The sequence below is a fragment of the Phacochoerus africanus genome, chromosome X, assembly GCF_016906955.1.
Source record: "Phacochoerus africanus isolate WHEZ1 chromosome X, ROS_Pafr_v1, whole genome shotgun sequence".
NCBI lineage: Eukaryota > Metazoa > Chordata > Mammalia > Artiodactyla > Suidae > Phacochoerus > Phacochoerus africanus.
Window position 1 is genome coordinate 61,701,471 of NC_062560.1, and position 14,138 is coordinate 61,715,608.

Genomic DNA, 14,138 nt, shown 5'->3' on the forward strand with positions numbered 1-14,138 from the left:
TATTTAAAATGAGAGAAAGGCAGTAGAATTTAAAGGTGGCAGGTAGCAGGATTGAGCAAGTAGGAAATGTAACAGAAGGAAGAGTAAACAAATGTGGGAGTAGCAGATCTTTAGTATGTTAGAGTCTGAAGGGGGTCCTTAGAAATCATGTAGTTGAATCCCTCTCTTTTGCATGTGGAAAAACTGAGGTCCATGGAAGAAACTGACTTGTCCTAGCCATAATGGCTACTAAATAGTTGAGCTAGGTTGGAAATTTTTTTTTCTTTTGTTCTTTTTTTTTTTTTTTGGTCTTTTTGCCTTTTCTAGGGCCACTTCCCTCGGCATATGGAGGTTCCCAGGCTAGGGGTCTAATTGGAGCTGTCGCCACCGGCCTACACCACAGCCACAGCAACGCCGGATCCTTAACCCACTGAGCAAGGCCAGGGATTGAATCCGCAACCTCATGGCTCCTAGTCGGATTCGCTAACCACTGCGCCACCATGGGAACTCCTAGGTTGGAAATTTTAAATTCACACAACTGTTGACTTCCCAGGAAGTCACATGGAGCTAAGAGACTGTTTTGGCAGGGAGGAGTTTTATTTTTTTAATTCTTTTTTTTTTTTTTGTCTTTTTGCTATTTATTGGGCCGCTCCCGCGGCATATGGAGGTTCCCAGGCTAGGGGTTGAGTCGGAGCTGTAGCCACCGGCCTACGCCAGAGCCATAGCAACGCGGGATCCGAGCTGCGTCTGCGACCTACACCACAGCTCACGGCAATGCCGGATCGTTAACCCACTGAGCAAGGGCAGGGACCGAACCCGCAACCTCATGGTTCCCAGTTGGATTCATTAACCACTGCGCCACGATGGGAACTCCCTATTTTTTTAATTCTTTTAAAATGTATTTAAAAAGGGTTTTTTTGGCCGTGGCATGGGAAGTTCCTGGGCCAGGGATCAAATCTGAGCAATAGCAGTGACAGCACTAGATCCTTAATCTGTTAGGCCACCAGGGAACTCTGAGAAATTTTAAGTTTTAAAAGAGTGTTTATACTTCATCTTCTTAACAAAAAAATGGCACATTGACAAGCTTACAAAAATATAAGTATGATAATTTTAATTTTGAAGTAGAAATTTCATAAAAGAGGATAACCAAGTGGCCAGTAAACATGAAAAGATTCTCAACTTGATTGATCATGGGGAAATATAAATTTAAACCATGATAAGCTACCACTGCATACCTACCTTCAAAAGGTTAAAAGACTTTAAAAAAAAAAAAAAAGACTGACAATACTAAGTGCATGAGAGTATATGGAGCAATTGATACACAAACTTTTTCCTAGTATAGTCTGAAACGAATTTATTGGCTTAGATTCCCTTACAAACAAAGTCACTAATCAACAATAATGTGTTCAGTGTTTCTAGCAATAGTTTTACAGCAAGAACAGTGTAATATCAAAACTTAATTTGGTGAAGATATTTTTGTTGTGGGAGCTAAGTTGTTGATGCCCAGGGATGTTTATTTTTGATGATTTACAAGGATAGAAGATAGAATTCCTAAAGGAGTGTTTGGTACATCTTTTTTGGTCCTTTTATTATTTATTTATTTATTTATTTTTTCATGTACGTCAAGATACTGGTTATGACATTACCTTTGGAGACAATCTAGGAACCACATAGGAGGGAATGATGGAGCCACGGCAGCCCACCCTTTCAGCAAAGTCACAGAATGCAAAAGCAAATGACAATTTACTTAATAATACAGGAGAGTTCCTGTCGTGGCTCATCTTTTGGTCCTTTTATTGGAATATCTTCTCATATCTGGACTTTTTGTCTGGAACTGAGTAGTCAACAATTCAGAGTTAGACTTGAATATTAACTTATCCTTAGTTTTCTATGGTGATTATACCTCAGGGAAACCTCTGCCTTTCCTTTGTTTCATGTCAGAAAGAAGACAAATTGGCTCGTTTAGAGAAGGCTATCAACCCCTTGCTGGATGATGATGACCAAGTGGCATTTTCTTTCATTCTGGACAACATTGTCACCCAGAAAATGATGGCAGTTCCAGATGTAAGTGGTATCTGTGTTAAATATTGTAAAGATAGTACAGAAGAAACGAAAAGACAATAGGCTCTGCATATGTACATCTGTGGGGAGTCTGGAGCATGGTATTTGCCAATTCAAACTGGCATATTATTTTAAAAATATGTGCCAGTTTATTTTTGCTGTATGAATGCAGTATCATTGAAATCAAAGAAGCCAGAAATATGTGCCGCACCCATAGCATTTGGAGGTTCCCAGGCTAGGCGTCAAATCAGAGCTGTAGTTGCCAGCCACAGTCACAGCCACAGCAATGCAGGATCGAAGCCACATCTGCAGCCTACACCACAGCTCATGGCAACGCTGGATCCTTAACCCACTGAGCAAGGCCAGGGATTGAACCTGTGTTCTCATGAATGCTAGTCAGATTAGTTAACCACTGAGCCACGATGGGAATTTCCAATATAGAGAGGTTCTTTATTCCTATTGTTGACGTTCACTATTTTAATGCTTCTGAATAGTCCTGGAGAGAAATCAGGATGCCACGTAATGGGAGGCTTTGGATTTAGAAGTGCTTCTTGACAAATGACAGTTTGATAATTACCCAGTGTTTGTTGTCTTTTGTTTCATTTTTTTTCTTTTCCAACTTTATGGCTGGGCTACCATGTTGATTCTCTGTATCATTTTGTTGTAATGATCCTCCCTAGGAATTCTGAACTGAGTTTCCTTTTGTGTTGTAGGCATATGTTGTGTATGCCTACACGGTAAACCTTCTCCATGGGACTAGGGAATGAGAGATGTTAATTGTGAATACAGAGCAGGGGTTCTTAACCTGTCAGGACATGGGAACTCATAAAGGAATCCATGAGCCCTTTAAATTACATGCAGAGTTTTGTGTGATTATGTGTCTTTCTGGGAAAAGGGTCCATAGCTTTGGTGGAATCTTAAGAATATTTATGACCCAGTGAAGGTTGAGAATCTCTGGTATAAAGAATGATTTCCATTTAATTTTTCATGCTTTCTTTTTACTAGTCTTGGCCATTTCATCACCCAGTTAATAAGAAGTTTGTTCCAGATTATTACAAAGTGATTGTCAGTCCAATGGATTTAGAGACCATACGTAAGGTAAGTGATTTGATCTAAAATGTCATTTTGGAGTCAAGTAACTTTGTATGTGTATTTGAGTTCCTGATTCTTTTAATCACAGAATATCTCCAAGCACAAGTATCAGAGTCGAGAGAGCTTTCTAGACGATGTCAACCTTATTCTGGCCAACAGTGTTAAATACAATGGTGGGTATTTTTCCATTTTTTAACCTTCTTTTTCCATCAATCTACCCATCCATCACTAGTTAGCATTATTAAAATTTAAGTGTGCAAAGCAACCTTGAGCCATGATAGCAGAATCAGTCAAGTGACTTACTCTTCTTTTTTTTTCTTAAACATGCAGATATTTTCATGTGCTCTGTAAAGTTGTTAGTATCATTTAATGATGAAAAAGCAATGCATATTTATTTTCTAAACTTTAGAAAGCACAGAAAAATGAGATGAGAATAAAAATCAGATGGATGTCACTTTGGGCCATCTCTGCTTTCCATGAGATCTGAAAACTCACCTGTGTCCCAGGTCCTTAGATGGAGCTTAGAGAAGTGTGTTAACTATAGACCATGGTGTGCTTCCTCAGACCATGGAGTTTTTGCTCAATATATGAACTGATTGAATAGTATATGCCAGGTTCTGTGCTAGCTACTTAATCTACTGATGGGAAAGACGTAGTTACTGTCCTCATGTAATTCACAGTCCAACTGATGAAGAGAAGCACTTAAAATGCAGCTTGGCAAGGGCTATATTAGAAGGACATACAAAATGCCCTAGAGGAGAGGAAGGACCACCTTCATCCGAGGGTTAAACAAGTTAATAAAGTTCAGTTTTGAATGGTTCACTTGTTAAGTAAACATTGATTGAGCACCTGATAAGTTCTGGCACTGATAGATGTTACAAATATAAAATCAAAATAGATATGTTCTGAGTTCCTGTTGTGGCTCAGCAGTAATGAATCTGACTAGTATCCATGAGGATGTGGGTTGATCCCTGGCCTTGCTCAGTCGGTTAAGGAGCTGGCATTGCCGAGAGCTGTGGGGTAGGTTGCAGACATGGCTCGGATCTAGTGTTGCTGTGGCTGTGGTGTACGCCAGCAGCTGTAGCTCCAATTTGACCCCTAGCCTGGGAACTTCGATATACCGTGGGTGCAGCCCTAAAAAGCAAAACAAAAAAAAAAGAAAAAACCAACAAAAAAACCCTCAAAATAGATATGTTTTCTGCTCCGGTTATAGTTTGGTTGGGAAAATGAAAAGAAAAATTACAGAACTTAAATATCATGCTCAATGAATGGACAGAGTGCCAAAGGAAAACAGAAACAGGATATAAATCAGAGTGGGATTAGAGGAAGCTTCCTGGAAAACAGTTTTCTTAAACTGAGTTCTAAAGGATCAGTGGAGTATGTGCTAAGCAAAGAGTGTGAAAGAGAGAACAGTAGTATGTAAAGGCTCAGAGGTCTGAAATGACATCGTAGGTTTAAGAAACGAGTTTTTGGGAGTTCCCATTGTGGCCCAGTGGGTTAAGAGCCCAACTAGTATCCATGAAGATGCGGGTTTAATCCCTGGTCTCCTTCAGTGAGTTAAGGATCCTGTGTTGCCATGAGCTATGGTGTAGGTCACAGACGCAGCTTGGATCCCATGTGGCTGTGGCTGGCAGCTGCAGCTCCAATTTGACCCCTAGCCTGGGAACTTCCGTATGCTGCAGGTGTGGCCCTAAAGACACACACACAGGAAGAAATGAGTTAATTGGGGTTGCAGTTAAGTTTACATGTTGGTGAATGACTGGTTATATGTAGAGAAGTAGTCAGGTGTCAAATCATAGAGGGCCAAGTATATACCATATGCCATATGCCATACTTGAGAGTTTACTTTATCCTAAATGGAAAAACATTGAAAGAATTAAGCAGCGAAACGATAATCCCATGTAACTCCTAAAGCACATAGAAGAGGGAGCTAAGGGTATTTAAGAGAATTGGCTTAGCATACTGACATCTCAGTTAAAAATCCAATTGTTTATATGACTTTTCCCTGGCAATATTCAGCAGCCCAAGTAGTATGGCTCTAAGTTTCCCAGATGGAAAAGACAGAGAATTAGAAGGAGGAAGTGAAGGAGGTGACAACCAGGAAGACCTATGAGAAAATGGATATTCTGGGCCTAGAGAGTGGAATTTCAATATTACAAAGGAATGAAAGAAGAGGGGAAAGTTCAGGGAACTGTACTTGTCTAGAACCTGTATATTTCATTAAGAGAAGTGGTAGGATGGAGTTCTTTTGTGGTGCAGTGGGTTAAGGATCTGGCATTATCACTGCAGCGGCTTAGGTTATTGTTGTGGCTCAGGTTTGATCCTTGACCCAGGAACTTCCATATGCCATGGGTATGGCCAAAAAAAAAAAAAAAAAAAAGAGAAGTGATAGGAGATGAGCTCTCTGCTTTTGCTCCATCTGGGTTGGGTTAAAGGAATCTGCTTTGTTCCTTGTGCTCTACTTATTGCTAATCGGAGATTGGAGTGTGGAAATGCCCTTTGTCAGGTCTTTCTTTCCATTATTATCTCCTGAAAACACCTAAAGCTCATCAGCCAGAATTCTGGTAATAGAAGTTGGCAGGCTCACAGGTATCTAAAAATGATTTTAGCAAGTAATAAGTGAACAAGAGTATTACAGAGAGACTACTTGGCCTGGTGACGGCTGCCTTAAGATACAGGGCATGTTTATGAGGAGCTTATGTAAGACAATTAAAAAAACTCAGAAGATGCTACTTGAAATGAGCAGAAGGTAGATGGACAAATCACAGGAGACAAAAAAAATTTTTTTTTGCCATTTTTTTGGGCCACACACACAGCATATGGAGGTTCCCAGGATAGGGGTCTAATCAGAGCTACAGCTGCCGGCCACAGCCATAGCAACGTGGGATCTGAGCCAGGTCTGTGACCTACACCACGGCTCACGGCAACACCAGATCCTTAACCCACTGGCAAGACCAGGGATCGAACCTGAAGGCTCATGGTTCCTAGTCAGATTTGTTTCCTCTGTGCCATGACAGAAACTCTTTTTTAGAAGACAAAAATTAAATACCAAATGAAAATGAATAAATATTCATTGTACTTAGTAATCAAAGAAATGCATGTTGAAACAAAACAGATAAACCATTTTTTTAACTATTAGATGAACTCAAATTTCTTTTTTAATGGAGGTATTCAATGGTAGTGAGGCAGGTAGTCTCATATATGCTGTTGATAGTATAAAATTGTGAGACAGTTCTAGAAAGCTCTTTGATAGCATTGAGACTTAAAGATAGTTAAGTGAGGAGTTCCCATCATGGCACAGTGGTTAACGAATCCGACTAGGAACCATGAGGTTGCGGGTTCGAGCCCTGCCCTTGCTCAGTGGGTTAAGGATCCGGCGTTGCCGTGAACTGTGGTGTAGGTTGCAGACGCGGCTTGGATCCCGCGCTGCTGTGGCTCTGGCGTAGGCTGGCAGCTACAGCTCCGATTTGACCCCTAGCCTGGGAACCTCCATCCATATGCTGCGGGAGCAGCCCAAGAAGTGGCAAAAAGACAAAAAATAAATAAATAAAGATAGTTAAGTGAACAGACTTTATAGTCAGACTTAAATTTGAACATCAGCCCCACCACTTCATAGCAGTGTGACTTTGGACAAGTAACTTAGCCTCTGCTTTCTCATCTGTAGAATGGGGGAAATAATAGTACCCTCCTCAGAGGGCTGTCATGAGGATTAAATAAAATAATGAATGTAAGTGCTTATTAGCACATGGTAAGATAATCTATCCTAATCAGAAATACAAACTGTGGGAGTTCCCATCATGGCGCAGTGGTTAACGAATCCGACTAGGAACCATGAGGTGGCAGGTTCTATCCCTGGCCTCGCTCATTGGGTTAAGGATATGGCGTTGCCATGGGCTGCTGTGTAGGTCGCAGACGTGGCTCGGATCCTGTGTTGCTGTGGCTCTGGTGTAGGCCAGTGGCTACAGCTCCAATTCGACCCCTAGCCTGGGAACCTCCACATGCTGCGGGAGCAGCCCTAGAAAAGGCAAAAAGACAAAAAAAAATACAAACTGTTCAGGATAATGTTATTTATATTAATGAGAAATAACCTGAATGATTAATGTAAATGGAATGATTAGTTATTGTGCCACCTGTATGATGGATTATTGTATAAAGATTGAAAGCTTATTTTAAAAACTACTGATGACAAAAGTTCTTATAGAATGTTAAAGTGAGAAAAGGAGAACACAAAAATTTATTTCATCTCAGTTATGCTTTTTACCACCCCACCCCCAATTTTTGGCTGTCCTGTGGTATATGGAGTTCCTGGGCCAGGGATCAGATCAATGCCAGATTCTTTAACCTGCTGCGCCAGGCCGGGATCAAACCTGTGTCCTGGTGTTGCAGAAACACCTCCGATCCCATTGTGCCACAGCGGGAACTCCTCAGTTATGCTTTTTAAGAAAGGGTGTATATGGAGTTCCCGTCGTGGTGCAGTGGTTAACGAATCCGACTAGGAACCATGAGGTTGTGGGTTCGATCCCTGCCCTTGCTCAGTGGGTTAATGATCCAGCGTTGCCGTGAGCTGTGGTGTAGGTTGTAGACGTGGCTCGGATCCAGCGTTGCTGTGGCTCTGGCATAGGCTGGCAGCTACAGCTCCGATTAGACCTCTGGCCTGGGAACCTCCATAGGCCGCGGGAGCGGCCCAAGAAATGGCAAAAAGACCAAAAAAAAAAAAAAAAAAAAAGAAAGAAAAGGTGTATATATGTAGAAATAGAAAAAAAAGACTGGAAGGAAACACATCAATGTGATAATAGTGGTTATTTCTGAGATGTAAGAGTAGTATTGTCTTCATTTTCATCTTTTGTATATTTTCCAAGTTTTCTCCTGGTATCGAAGGCAGGAAACTCAAGAGGAGGTGATTTTGAGCTAAATTTCGAAGGATGATTATCGTAGCTAATTCTCTGTTGAGCATCTACTGTGCCAAGCCAAATCATGAGAGGCCTAGTATGTCTCACTAAGCCTTTAAAAGGACAGACTGCCGTAACAGGTATTTTAGTAAGATCATTCTGGAATCTATCTGAAGAATAGATAGAAGGGGAAATGAGATGTGGAGACTAGTGAAGAAACTATTGATAATAGTCTAAATTAAAACTGTTGAGAACTTCCACATGCCATGGGTGCAACCAAAAAAAAAAAAAAAGCATTGAGAGCATAAACTGCAGTAAGTAGGGATAAGAGTGGAAGGATGGGCACAGACAGTAGAGATTTTAGAATCGGTACCTTCATAAGTGGTTGGAAGTTGAGGGTATGGGTAAAGAACAGGGAGAATTCAAAATGATGCCAAGTACTCTTGTGTTCTCGGTGAAAACATAAATTGTTACAAACTTTGTAGAGGACTATAAATGTGCATTCCTGGTTTTTTTTTGCCTTTTTCTCGGGCCGCACACGCGGCATACGAAAGTTCCCAGGCTAGGGTCTAATCAGGGCTGAAGCCACCAGCCTACGCCAGAGCCACAGCAACACGGGATCCGAGCCACATCTGCAATCTACAGCACAGCTCACGGCAACGCCAGATCCTTAACCCACTGAGCAAGGCCAGGGATCGAACTTCATGGTTCCTAGTCGGATTCGTCAACCGCTGAGCCATGACTGGAACTCCTAAATGTGCATTCCTTTTGACTAAGCAGGTTCACCTCAAAGGCGTACTCCACACACATTTGCAAAGGCATATATGTACAGATATTTGCAATTGCAACATTGTTTGTAATTGCAAAATCATGGGAGCATTCTGAATATCCAACAATAGGAAATTAGTTAAGTTAAATTATGGTATATCTATGTGATGGAGTACTGTTTACCTATCAAAATGGTAGATTAGCTAACAGGTAACTCTGTATTTTGTATATGCTGATATCAAAATATTATCTAAGATGTATTGTTGAAAACTGGATTAGTCAATAGTATATACAATGGAGTCCAGACAGGTAACATAAATGAGTGAAATGGGCTCAGTAGGGACAGATGAACTACAGAGTACATCCATCATCTAAAGGGCTCAGTCACTGTTTAGTTCAGTCGTTGTCACAGAGTAGAATTACTAAAGGGAGAGATGGGGGATAACCTTTACTTTTTACTTTTTTGTACTTAGATGTTTGAATTTTTTAGTTGAGGATGAAACGCTTCTGTAATTAAAGAAAAAAATTTTTCCTTTTTTTTTGGAAGGATGGATAAGTAAGTAGGTGACATTCAGAATTTTAAACTGGTGGTGCTGTTGACTAATACAGTCATCCCTTGGTATTGGTGGCAGGGGAGGGGGATTGGTTTCATGATTCCCCTGGATACCAAAATCTGCGGATGCTCAAGTCACTTACATAAAATGGCATAGTGTTTATATATATAACCTACACACATCCTCTCGTATACTTTAAATTATTCTAAATTACTTACAATACCTAATACAGTGTAAATGCTGTGTAAATAGTTATAATGTAGATAGTTGCCAATGCATAGTAAAATCAAGCCTTGCTTTTTGGACCTTTTTCGAAATTTTTGTCTGTAGTTAGTTGATTCCATGGTTGAGGAACCCTCAGATACAGAGGGTTGACTATAATAGGAAATATAGGAGAAAGGTTTTAGAGAAGTAAGTGGTAGAGGTTCAGTTTGGGCTCCGTTGTATTGAGGTAGGACATCCAAGTGAAGACTTTCAGTAGTTAGCTATATTGAGGTCCCAAGCTCAGAAGAGAAGTCTATACTGTTTGTGTATATAGATACTTTTTCTTAAATCATCAGCATATGAAAATATAGGTGGATGAGCTCAGATAGCTAGTAGAATACATTTCTTGAACCCCCCTGATACTGTAGCTGGAATGTAGTTGTATGTTTTTATGGGTAGAAAGACCATAGCTTTATCAGATTATTATCAAAGTTGTATGTGACCCAAAAAAGTTAACCACTAATGTTTAGTTAAGAAAGAATGTGGGATGAGAATATACTTGAAAAATACCAAACCAACATTTAAGGGATCAGGTGGAGAATACCGAGGAGTGACCAGAATGAAAGAAGGAAAACCGGAAGAGAATAATGTCTTGGAAACCAAGAAAAGAGAAGAATGGCTGACTGGTCAAGTGCTACAGAGAAGACCAAAGAGAATGGTCATTAGAAGAGCTATTTCAATGCAGTGGTAGAATCACAAGCCAGACTGCAGAGGATGTGAATGAAAGAGAATTAAGAAAGTGAAGACTGGAGTTCCCGTCGTGGCGCAGTGGAAACGAATCTGACTAGGAACCATGAGGTTGTGGGTTTGATCCCTGGCCTCACTCAGTGGGTTAAGGACCTGGCATTGCCATGAGCTGTGGTGTAGGTCACAGATGCAGCTTGGATCCCATGTTGCTGTGGCTCTAGCTTAGGCCGGTGGCTACAGCTCCTAGAGGACCCCTAGCCTGGGAACCTCCATATGTCGCTCGTGTGGCCCTAAAAAGACAAAGACCAAAAAAAAAATTTTTTTTTAAATAATAAAGTGGAGTTCCCGTCATGGCTCAGTGGTTAATGAATCCAACTAGGAACCATGAGGTTGCAGGTTCGATCCCTGGCCTTGCTCAGTGGGTTAAGGATCTGGCGTTGCCGTGTAGGTCGCAGACACGGCTTGGATCCTGCGTTGCTGTGGCTTTGGCGTAGGCCGGCGGCTACAGCTCCAATTTGACCCTAGCCTGGGAACCTCCATATACCAAGGGAGCGGCCCAATAAAATGGCAAAAAGACAAATAATAATAATAATAATAATAATAATAATAATAATAATAATAAAGTGAAGACTGAAATTTGCCCGTGAGAGGGAAAGGAAGGGAAGTAATCAGTCATTTGAGGGTGATGAAGTCAGTTGGACAGGGGACCTTTGTAATAGGTTGAAAGGGAAGAAAATTAAATTATAAGATAAGATCCCTATGAGAGTGGGAGGATAGACCTTGAGAAAGTTTCTGCCCAGTAGCCTCTCATTTTCTCTGTAGAGTAGAAAACAGCATCTTTTGCTAAGAGTGGGTGAGGTGGGAGAACTTGAAGGGAAATGTAGATAAGGGTTTGAATTATCTGTTGTAATAAATTTGAAAAGGATCTGCTGTAGGGACATTTCAGAAATATTGAGGAGTTCCCATTGTGATTCATCGGGTTAAGAAGCCAACTAGTATGCATGAGGATGTGGGTTCAGTCCCTAGTCTTGCTCAGTGGGTTAAGGATACAGTTTTGCCGCAAGCTGTGGCATAAGTTGCAGAGGCAGCTAGGATCTGATGTTGCTGTGGCTGTGGAGGTTTGACCCCTAGCTGGGAACTTCTTTGTGTTGCAGGTGTGGCCATAGAAAGACAAAAAAAAAAAAAAATTGAGCAGCCTTTGAGGGTCTACCTGAAGTTGGAGGGCATTAATTTTTATAGCAGCATCAATTGGCACAGTTGTATAATTTTCTTTTGTTAGTATTCATCAGACGGAATTAGGGAACTGAGAAGGCAGATGATAGAATTGATTCTGGGTTGGGATTTTGTTTCTGGATGTTTTGGAAACATCGGGAATTCATGTGTTAACAAGAAAAGAAATGTTGATGATTGAGCTTCTCAGATTTTGTCACCAAAGGACCCTTTATAGCAGAGGATTATGACTACATAGTAGCCTCCAGTTTGGGGGAGTATCCCAAAGCAGCTCTACAAAAGCTTGAAATTTCTTTGGCATGTTTTAATCTTTTAAAATTCATGTTTTATTTTTTAGATTTATGCAAATTTTGCATTAGGCAAAATCTGTACTTTGTAATGTGTCAAATTTTTTTTTTGCCTTGAGATCTATTTTTTTTCTTTTTTTGTTATCCTTTATATATATATATATATATTTTTTTTTTCCTACTGTACAGCATGGTGACCCAGTTACAAATTTCTTACCAAATTATTTTATATTCTTTCTCACCCCTACCTTCAAGTAAAACTGGTGATAAACAACAGTGATCCTATAGCTTACTTCGGTGTGCTGCTATACATTGCCTTAGTTTTCAAACTAAAGCCTCGAGATGCTTGATTGAGACAGGAATTAGTGGGCCTATAAGTTTTCTTGAGATCAGAGAGAGAGTGAAAAAACTGGACCAAAGTACAAGGCTGTGATAAGGCAGTATAGGGTATTAGAATTGAAACTTTCAGAGGTGAAGCAGTTTTAGTAAAGACAACATTCTGGGTATAACCATGGATATGTTTGGCTGGAGTGGAGGTATGGAATATCGGGCATGAAGGTTTTCAAGGAGTTTGGATGGGTGGTACAAGTGAATGTTAGAGTAACCCACCAGGATGGGGAGGGATTTGGAGCCAAGAAGATTGTGCCAGGCGTATAAGTCCTTGGTGAAAGTGAGTGGGTTAATGATGGTGAGTAAAGATGAAGAGCAGAGATCTCAAATTCCAGCGGCCTCTAGGGGCCAGGCAAGTAATGTAAATGAGTGAGGTGGGCCAGGTGTGGATTATAGTAATATGGAAGTTTCCATCTAAAGAGGCTTGTACTTTGCTTCATCTGATTGTTGTCCTAAGATGAGTATCCAGTATTGCTAGATATCTTAATTTTTCAGAAGAAGCTGAAAATCTGGATTATTTTGTGTGGGTGACATTTTCTGATTTTTACATATTTGCAAATGGTTGAAGAAATTTTTTTACTCTGTAGGCCAAATAAAAAACATCTATCTACGAGTCAGATCTGCCTCCAAGACAACTGATGGAGGGTTCCCCCCCCCAAGGGGAAGTAAATAATAATTTGGTAGTAGCAGTGGACAGTATAAGGCTGTCTTCCCTCCATCCTTAACCAGCGGGTGAGAGTATAAGAAACCTCTGGAAGGTTCCTGTTGTGGCTCAGTGGGTTAAGGATCTGGCATTGCTCTGAGCTGCGGTGTAGGTCACAGATACGGCTCAGATCCCACGTTGCTGTAGGCCAGCAGCCGCAGCTCCTATTTGACCCCCAGCCTGGAAACATCCATATGCTACAGGTGCGGCCATAAAAAATAAAAGGAAAAGAAACCTCTGAATAAGGTTGTAAGGGTTAGTGGTGTCATGAGATAAGAAATGGCGACATTTTTTGTTCTAAAAGAACATCCATGAAGTTGAAGGCACATAGATGATTCATCAGGTGCTCTACACAAAATAAAACTTTTGTTTAAAACTTAGTTGGTTTGCCCAGCAAGGAACCTGTCTTTGTTTCTAATTAATAATAACAAAGTCCATGTGTAATCTATTCCCTGCTTTAATTTTTTTACTTCAAAAAGATTTTACTAACCAAACTTAGTAGAATAGTATCTCTAGTTACCATTATTTTGACTTTTCCATTCAAATACTTCACATATAATGCCACACTGCACAGTGGCATATTTCCATAGCACTCTATATACTTTCATTGACATGTCCTGTATTATCACATGTACAACACGTGCACTGTATTGTATATAGTTTGAATGCTTAGCACTAAGTTTAGGGTCATCAAGCAGTAAATGGAAGATAACTAATATTCCAAATGAAACTGCATCTAGGGAGTTCCCGTCGTGGCGCAGTGGTTAACGAATCCAACTAGGAACCATGAGGTTGCGGGTTCGGTCCCTGCCCTTGCTCAGTGGGTTGACGATCCGGCGTTGCCGTGAGCTGTGGTGTAGGTCGCAGACGCCGCTCAGATCCCTCGTTGCTGTGGCTCTGGTGTAGGCCGGTGGCTACAGCTCCGATTCAACCCCTAGCCTGGGAACCTCCATATGCCGCGGGAGCGGCCCAAGAAATAGCAAAAAGACAAAAAAAAAAAAAAAAAAAGAAAGAAAGAAAGAAACTGCATCTAGAAGTGTGCAGTACATAATCAGAGGACTCAGTCTTATACTTGAAGTGGTGGTGATGAACTGCACATTAAAGTCCTTAGACCTTCTAGCTACCACAGGGGTACTGAATCAATCTCATACCCTCTGTTCATGTTCAGATTACACTTGAAAGAACATTAATTATGAGGGAAACCCAAATTTGGGACTGGAGCTACTCGCATTAG

At 40.8% G+C, this 14,138-nt stretch overlaps 1 protein-coding gene across 8 annotated transcripts in view; it reads left to right on the forward strand.

The window, feature by feature from the left end:
* Window positions 1-14,138, forward strand: part of TAF1 (TATA-box binding protein associated factor 1) — an 85,630-nt gene that overhangs the window by 40,218 nt on the left and 31,274 nt on the right. For all 8 annotated transcript variants that reach the window (XM_047765878.1, XM_047765872.1, XM_047765871.1 and 5 more), the window contains 3 exons: window positions 1,921-2,043; window positions 3,046-3,138; window positions 3,221-3,305. In XM_047765878.1, the coding sequence (XP_047621834.1) occupies window positions 1,921-2,043; window positions 3,046-3,138; window positions 3,221-3,305 (301 nt within the window). The remainder of the gene's footprint in view (window positions 1-1,920; window positions 2,044-3,045; window positions 3,139-3,220; window positions 3,306-14,138) is intronic.